The sequence below is a fragment of the Cricetulus griseus genome, chromosome 6 (assembly GCF_003668045.3).
Source record: "Cricetulus griseus strain 17A/GY chromosome 6, alternate assembly CriGri-PICRH-1.0, whole genome shotgun sequence".
NCBI classification, from domain to species: domain Eukaryota; kingdom Metazoa; phylum Chordata; class Mammalia; order Rodentia; family Cricetidae; genus Cricetulus; species Cricetulus griseus.
Genome location: NC_048599.1, coordinates 34,444,761 through 34,453,726, shown reverse-complemented (window position 1 = coordinate 34,453,726; position 8,966 = coordinate 34,444,761). Strand labels below are relative to the sequence as shown.

The window sequence follows — 8,966 nt, the reverse complement described above, 5'->3', positions numbered from 1 at the left end:
GGGAAATAAAAGTTTTATTTACTTTTTTTACATATGATAGAAGTACAGTAGAAACATGAGTGAAATGTCATTTTGTACATCAAATAATATGCTAATATAAAAGTACATTTATAAGAAGGGGTTATTTTTTTAGTGAGAGTATAAAAAAATCTTGGAATGATGCTTGAATGATCTCTAGAAGTTAAGAGGTTAAACTCTTTACAGAATTAAACCTGCATTGTGGAAAAATTCTTTTTGAAGATACTTAAAACTTAACAGTACAGATTGTTCCCTTGTTTTCCACCCTTCAGCATTACTTTCTTTTGGTTATCTTAGGCTTTCTTTCCTTCCTTTTTTTTTTTTGAGACAGGGTTTCTCTGTGTAGCCCTGGCTGTCCTAGAACTTGCTCTGTAGACCAGGCTGGCCTGGAGCTCTTTTTTTTGGTTTTTCGAGACAGGGTTTCTCTGTGTAGCCAGAGCCTCTCCTGGCACTGGCTTTGGAGACCAGGCTGGCCTCGAACTCACAGAGATTCACCTGTCTCTGCCTCCTGAGTGCTGGGATTAAAGGTGTGTACCATCACTGCCTGTATTTCATAGAGAATCTAAAATGTTTATGACTGAGCTCACAAATGGATGACCTGGTCTTTGTCTTGTAGCTTTTGCAAATCTTTCAATTATAGTGTTGCCAGCTACCATAATTCATGGTAGGGATTGTATATACATACATATATATATTCCCCAGCTTAAAAAAAGACAAACATACTTGTCACATTTCTATAAAGCAACACTCCCATATGACCTAATCCTGCTAGGCTTACTGAAGTTGGTATACAGGTGGCAGGCTATGCAGATTATCTGTCCCCTGCAGCTTCCTGACACACTATCCTTATATGCTGGTCTCTCAACCTGTCAGAAGGACCTGGAGACTGGGGCAGATTCAGGGGTTTCAGTGATGAAGATCTAAGTTTGAGTTTACTATCTTGAGAGAGCTTGAAATAGCAGCTAGAATTGTAAGAACATTTGGGACCTTTAATCATGTTTTCTTCCCCCAGTAGGAGAAAATTTTTATTTTAAAAAGGAAAAGGTGTCACTCATACACTTTGCATGAAAACCTGTTTAGGTTTTCTTTCTTTTTTCTTTTGAGACAGAGTTTTGCTAAATATTTAGCCTAGGGAGGCCTCAAATTCAAAATCCACCTTCAGCTTTCCAAGTCCTGGGGTCACAGGAGTGGGTCACACCTTGCAAAGGTTACTGACTTATAATTTGGAATGAGATTCAGGATGCCAGGGTCTACTTGCTGCTTCTTTTCTGAGGCAGGGTAGGCAGGGTCAGGCTGGCATTCACCTGGTCCCTTGCTTTCTCCTCTAAAAGTGCTGGGATTATAGGGACACAGCTCCATTTCTGGTTCTACCTCTGACTTACGCTCTCGATTAACAGGATGGCTAAACTCTGTCCCCCATCAAGTAGGAATGTACTGCCGTAGTTACGGCTTTTCAAGATTTAAGTTCTATGGGGACTGAAAATGCTAGTAACCTAGTGTATGTTCAAACAGGCTTGTTTTCCAGGCACTTCTGTAGCTTAACTGGACATTTCATGCCTAGTACTGTGTGGTAATAGATGCTATTCTACCCCATTCTGGCATGCTACAAAGCAGGAGTCATCCTGACTATTCTGGCACTTTTAGCATAGACTTCACCACACTAATCAGTTCATGAAACTCTGTGTTCTGAAAGTGACCACGGTTGTCGAATTTGTACAATTTGGCGTTCAGCCTATCTGCCACTTCTGCTTGTTCCTTCCAGGGAAGGAAGGGGTCATCAGTGGAGCCAAACTGTACAATGTGAGGGCAGTTGGCCTTGATCTTCTCCCACTGCCAGGGGCGGCTAAAGTACCCTGTAGGAAAAAAAAAATACCCTATCGATACACATGAATTGTCACCTAGACATCCGAAAATGTCTAGTGGGTGCCCTCACAGAAGTGCAAAGGACCAGGGGCTTGAGGTCAGAACAGTTCTTTGGTTTTCCTATCTGTAGAGCTGGATACCATACTTGCCAAGGCAAAGAAAGAGGCTCAAATAAAAGCAGATCCTGGGATTCATTCTAGACTTCAGGTTGGAAGAGACATCTATCTTACCTCCAAAGGTAGGTGGAAACTCTCTCATTTGCTATTAAATTTATCTTTCTGGGGCTATCGGAGACTACTTTGTAACTTGAGCAGTCTGTTTTCTGTCTAGGGAAGGGCTTTCCTGGGTGTTCTCCCCAAAGACTTACCACTTGCACGCTCGTTTTCATCTCCCAAGTCTGATGTGTATGCAGACACCAATACAAGACCATAAACCTGATGTGTCTCTGCATACCTGTGATGAGAAAGATAGTGTCAGTGACACATGGTGTTATTAAATCTGAAAAGTAGTAAGCTATCTGATATAGTTCACAGGAAGGCAGTATGTGCTATTGAGACAGAAAACAATAAGAAAAAGTCTCAGTAAATGACATATGCATGCATCCACCTTTAGTATTCATCACATTACTTAATTGGTCGCATTCTGATGCACATTCCTGGCTCAACCCCAGAGCATGGAATTCAGAGAAATGGGATTAAGGCCCAGGAACCTGCAATTTAAGAAAACCTGGATAATGCCAGAAAAGTATTGTATTGCCCCATTTACATGCATTCTCATTTGTGTTGTATTACAATTGTCCCCACTCCCAGACAAACGATCATTGGCTCCTTAAGGGCAGGAAAAGCCTTACTGCTCTCTGAACAGCAATCTGCAAGTACACCACCAGCTCATTAGTTGTAGATAGATGCCAAGAGCAGACTAAGGAAAGATGTGAGACTCTGAAGAAGCTCTTGTGCTAGGAAATGTTTAGGGCTACAGTCTCATTCTTGAGAATACCTCCCTCCACCCAAGCTGGTTACTCAAGAAAAGAAGCACCCAGATTAATTAAGGCTGCCACACTTACCTTAATATATGTCCCCTACAAATGACCTTAGTACCATTATTGCACACAATGAATTTAGCACTGCCTATATTCTTTATAAAGGAGTTTAGGTCAGTTCCTCAAACTGAATTCATTTTCTCACAGTTAGACTGAGATTAAATACTTTTGGCAAGATAGCCTTCCCATCACTTCAGGGACACAGGTACTAAATTTGATCACTTGTTAAAGTATTTCCAGCACTTTATATTGAAAAAGCTCAATATCCCTTAGTAATAAGTCAGCTAGTGTGTGTGTCCCTTATGATTGTACTAGTTCCTATTTCTCCACACACTTACACTGATGATTTGGGTATCATTTTTCTTTGCCTCTCTTAACTTTAGAAGTCAATTCTTAGAAGGTTGCTGAAAATCCTAATAAATCCAGAGGGCTTATAAAAATACTACATCTTTAATCAATGGCTGGTAAACAAAAGGACAGTATCCTACAACTTTTGAGGTCACTGTTCTGCATGCATGCTTGTAAATACCCCTTTACTATGACTGTACCATAATTCACTGATTCTATGCTAAAACACATTATTATCCCCAGTGGTGATATATTATTTACAATTTATTAAAGCTTGCCTGAGGATTCAGAAGCAAAGCTAGCCACAAGCCACAGAAGTCAGGCAATGGTGATAAACACCTTTAATCCCAGCAGCCATACTTGCAAACCATAGAGCCAGCCACTGGTGGCACACACCTTAAATCTCAGGATTCAGGCAGATAGATCTGTGAGTTCAAGGCCACTCTGGCCTACACAAGAGTGAAGAGTAACAGAGCTCATGCCTTTAATCCCAGCACTTGAGGAATATAAAAATAGGAGCAGATCCTGGGTCAGGAGATTTATTCTCCAGCCACACTGAGGAGAGGACAGCCCTTTCAGCCTGAGATAGAGGTTAAGAACTAGTGGCTAGCTGCTTTGCTTTTCTGATCTTCAGCTTGATGCTTACATATGATCACATGCCTTTAATCCCAGCACTGGGGAGGTGGAGACAGGAGTGATATGGCTAGATGGAGAAAGAAATATAAGGAGGAGGAGACAGGAACTCTGAGATTTTGCCTCTGAGGATTTGTGTTGACAGGACTGCCATTTCAGTTTGGTAGAGGTAAGAGCTACTGACTTGGCTGCTTTGCTTCTCTGATCTTCAGCTTGAAGCTTAAATCCCAAAATCTGTCTCTGGGTCTTTTATTTTTCATGCTACAATCCCAATCTCCTTGACCTGTGTAGCGGAAAGGTTATACAATTTAGCAAGATTTCATGACATACAATTCATATGGTATTTGAATTGAAACAGTCTTTGTTACCAGGGCAGGAAATATGGAAGAAGTTCAACCTGATAAAGCTTTGCCAGCTAATTCCTTACCCCCTAGGCTAGTGGGGAAGATAGGAGATTTTGGTAGAAGCAAATGTGTGTACATGTAAATCCCAAGGATTAGCCGGTTGTAGGCAGGTAGGGGGAATCTCTATCTTTAGGAGGTATTTATTGAACATCTACTATATCAGGGTCTTTCCAAGGCACTTCGATGTCTTATCAGTGAACAAAGTCCCACCTTCATGCAGCTGCCATTCTATTAATAGGGGTAGACAAGAAATCAATGTATGTTGGATGATAAAGCTCTATAGGTAATAAAATATAAAGGAGATAGGAGGCAGTAGGGCGAGGCTGCTCTTTTATATGGAGTTATTAAAGATCTCACCCAAAATGGGACATTCAAGGAAAGACACATTAAGAGAAAGCCAGGCAGCTTTAAGATGGTGTCCTTGCTAGAAGGCTGAGCAGGATAAGGCAAGTGTATACTTGGCATATTCCAGGAACTACACTGACGTCAGTGGGCCTGGCTGGGAGAAGAGAAGAGGTGACGGGAGACAGAGCTGAGTAACAGGAAGCTTTCGAGCTATAGAAACTTTGAAAGGATCACTGCACCCAGTATAAAAGCAATCTGTTTCTTTCAATCCCTTAACAAACAAGGAAGAAATTAGGGCAGATTATGGTACCACTTTTGAGGTCAGCATTGTTCCCCCTACAATGGAAACTTAAGAAACAACTATTTCCCAAGGAAGCATGGCTACAACCCACACCAGGGGTAGCAATTCAACAGTCCTACCTCATAGCCGCAATGGCCCCGGAGCTGTGGCCTATGATGATGGTCTTCTCATCACAGTGCAGCTCTGTCTCCATGAAGGGCAGCCAGATGCTCTCTCGGGCTGTGACTGTGTTCAGGGTAAAACAGTCTGGTACTCAGAGGGGCGGTCTGTAAGTGAAGCTGTCCCACTTCTAACAAACAGCAGCTCACTGCTTTTAAACTGAGGCTGTTGTAGTAGACTTCTGTACTGTGGTTTTAGGAAGGAGTTTTGCTTCTCCCACCATGTTCTTATATTAAATAATAATAATAATAATAATAGATTACAACTGAAGTCAAGATTCCCCCTACCCATTTTTCATTTTTTGAGTAAGAGCCTCACTAAGTAGCAAAGACTAGTCTGTAATTTGTTGTGTAGTCCATATCAAAATTTCCTTGCCTCTGGCTCCCAATTATCAGGATTAAAGGCATGTACCACCATCACTGGCCTCAACTTTGACATTTTCATGTAAAAATTTAAACTTGACAAACAAACACCCCCAAGCTGGAGCTACAGTTCAGGGGCAGAGTGCTTGCCCAGGTTTGGTCTCAGCACTGAGAAAAACACACACACACAAACTCTTGACAACATTCTAAAACCCGTGTATAATATATATCATTTCTTTCCTGAACTAAGATGCACCCATAACAAAAGGGGCAATCTTGTAATTTTAAATATTTAGGAACCCAACTAGATTCTGTAAGGTTTTATCTGTTTTACCTAAATTTTGCCTGAAAATGCCTGTGTACACTTAACAAGGAAAATAAAGTCGCTAGCTCACAAAGTTAAAAATTAAATTTTACTATGCCCAGGTGCTTTTCTTTTTCTTCTATACACCTGCCTCTTAGAGCACCTTGCTTTACTGGTTCTTAGTACGAATTCATCTTTTTTTTTTTTTTTTAAGGCTGTGTATGCTTTTTTCTTAAGTACTTTATTTTTATCTGTATATCTATGCACTGCTTATACGCCCATGCCTTTTGAGACCAGAGAGTGATTTGAATTCCCCGGACTAAAGTTACAGATGATTATAAACTATCATGTGGGTGCTGGGAATTAAACCTGGGTCCTCTGGAAGAGCAGCCAGTGCACTTAACCAGAGAGTCATCTCTCCAGCCCCTTATCTTTGTTCTTGCACTACGACACTCTTGCTTCCTAGCCCCTCACTCCCCACCCCCCATATGGTAAGCTCAAAATCTAACAGATAAGGCTTTTCAAAAACAAGTTTAAAACTTACTTGGGTCAGGCATGTTTTTAGCCAAACACTGGAAACCAGGAATCTGAGATATAAAGAGGAAGAAAAAGCTTTACTAAAGAGCTTAATACAACTAAAACTTTGAAAAAAAAATGTGACACTTGATATGATCTTGCTCAATTCAGTAAATATTTGCTGATATTATGAAATGAAATGGATTAAGTTGTGTTAAATATGAGTATATATCCTATAGATAGTTCTCTATTAGTTTTATAGAACACAGAGACCTGCGTCTACACTTGCAATCCATGCTTATTTCCAAGGCATGGACCTACAGAGAAGGCCTAAGTGAATGTGCTAAAGACAGAATGACCTGAGCCAAATAGAAAGTAAAAAGTAATTTAGAGGCACCATAGAGAAAGTTGGTTATCCCATCCCATTGGCCATTTTCCAGCTCAACCTTTGAGTTGGTAGCTTTGTCAAAAGCTTTCAGCCACAACCCTTAAATTTTATTCCAAACGGATTTCTATTTTCTCTTAAAATTCTATTCTAGAGGCCAAAGTAGGAAACTGTCTAACTGCTGGATTATGGAAGGGGGCTTTTCTTTTCTTTTCTTAAAAGTCAAACAGCACAGGACAAGCTAGGGTGCAATGCTGTTTCTATAAAGCTCACAAAGAAGCCAAATTAAACAATATTATACAAGATTATACACATGGGCTCTAAATATACTTTAAGTTTTAAAAGGTGTAGCAAGAGGGCCAGAAAAACAGCTCGGCTGGCAAAGGCACTTGCAGTGCAAGCCTGGTCACTCGAGATCGATTCCCAGACCCATGTAAAAGGTAGAAAGAGAACTGATCACACAGTTGTTTTCTTACCTCCACATGGGCCTTCTGCATACAGTAATTTAAAGAGAAGCAAAATGAGCTTCAGACAGTCATAGGGATGGGACAGGAGGTAGACAGATTAGTTAGAAGATAGTGACAATGTTCCAGAGTTTAATTTGGGCTGAGAGTGTAGCTCAATGGTACAGGACACACAAAGACGCTTTGGGCTTGGATAGCACCTAATTTTTATTTCTCTGTTTGGTAGCTTATTATACGTTATATACATCCTTTGTATAAACTACATGTCACATGGTGAATTTAAAAAAAAAAACTAAAGCAATGAATATAAAAAAATTATCTGGGAAGTTTCGATTTTGAACTCACAGCAGCGTGTAGGGAGGGAGTGTTCTCTATAGTTGTAGAACAGGGTTCCTTTCAGTATCAAAAACTGAGCCCTCAGCTTTTTGAGCTGCTTCGCCAGGCATGATCCTGGCCATTAGTTTAAATCTAAGACTAAGCAGTATCGTCATCGTCGAGGACTCACACCCTGGGCTCATCTGGAGGAGGGTGGGCACAGGCTCGAGTCTGGCCCTCCGTCCGCCCTCCCTCTGCTCCGCACCAAGCTGACCGCAGAGCAGGGACTGACATTCCTTACCTGCTCTAGCCTCTTTCTCACCCAGCCGTACCAGCCTTGGGTGGCTACATCCCCGCCTCCGTTCCCGGGAACAATCACTGCCTTGACAGGGAACGCCATGAACGCAGTCGCAAGATACCCCCTGCCCAGCTCAGACCAAGAGCACTAGAGCCTAGACTGCATCCGGCCCGGAGCCCGCACAGAGGCCTTCTGGGAATTGTAGTTCTCGGATACCTGCAGGTCCTCACCCTCTTTGTTTATAGCATAGGCTGCCAAACTCAAACCCTGTGAATTACCATCAAATTTCAATCATATTTGACTTCCCTTTTCCAGTGTCCTCATACTCCAACTCCCTTATGAAGTACTGGCAACAATATGCTCATAATGTGTTATCTTTTTATTAGGCATACCAAAGGAAGGATTTTTCTCCCTAGTGAATTTTCATTAGTTTAAGATAGTCTCATTATGTAGCCCCCTACTGGCCTGGGGCTCTCTATGTAGACCACATAGATCCGCCTGCCTCTGCCTCTTAAGGCATTAAAGGAATATGTCAGCATTAAAGGAATATGTCAGCAAGAATATTTTATTATTTATGTGTATGTACACCACATACATGGGTGTACCTAAGGACTTCAGAAGAGGGTGTTGGGTTCCCTGGAGCTGGAAGTAGCAACTGTGAGTGCTGGGAATCGAACTCCAATATTCTGAAAGAGCAGCAAGTGCACTTAATGACTGAGCCACCTCTCCAGCCCCATTTTAATTTTTTTCTATTATTGTGTGTATACACACATGATGTGTGTATATTTGAGCATAGATGAGTGTGTGTGCAGAGGTCAGAGGACAACTTGAAGGAATCCTTTCTCTCATTCCATCAAGTAGGTCCTAGAGATTGAACTCAGGTTGTCCAACCCGATTGCTGCTAGCTTTCTTCACTCTTACACAGTCTAGGGCCCTGCTCATGAAATGGGACTGCCCACATTCGGGGTGGGTCTTTCTACCGCAATTAACTACATGAAGACAGTCTCCCACAGACAGGCCTTCGGGTAACCTGATCTAGATTAATCCTCATTAAGAACCTTTTCAGTTGATTCTGGGTTGTGGCTAGTTGACAATTAAAACCAGAGTTTTAATTGTCAATGAAACCAGAGCAAGAGGGAAGGAAAGGACACTTTGCATAAGGTGTGAGGCTGGCAAACTAAGAAAAGAATGCAGAACTAGTTGTCTCATGTC

The 8,966-nt window shown here is 41.5% G+C and overlaps 1 protein-coding gene across 1 annotated transcript; it reads right to left on the bottom strand.

Moving 5' to 3' along the window:
- Positions 1 to 1,011: 1,011 nt before the first annotated feature.
- Rbbp9 (RB binding protein 9, serine hydrolase) lies at positions 1,012 to 7,928 on the bottom strand. The gene is made up of 5 exons (XM_027421615.2): positions 7,758 to 7,928; positions 6,321 to 6,363; positions 5,071 to 5,176; positions 2,249 to 2,334; positions 1,012 to 1,871 (listed from the first exon to the last, which is right to left on the bottom strand). The coding sequence occupies exons 1-5, from the start codon at positions 7,854 to 7,856 to the stop codon at positions 1,645 to 1,647; spliced, it is 561 nt and encodes a 186-aa protein (XP_027277416.1). The 5' UTR covers positions 7,857 to 7,928; the 3' UTR covers positions 1,012 to 1,644.
- Between the last annotated feature and the right edge of the window lie 1,038 nt (positions 7,929 to 8,966).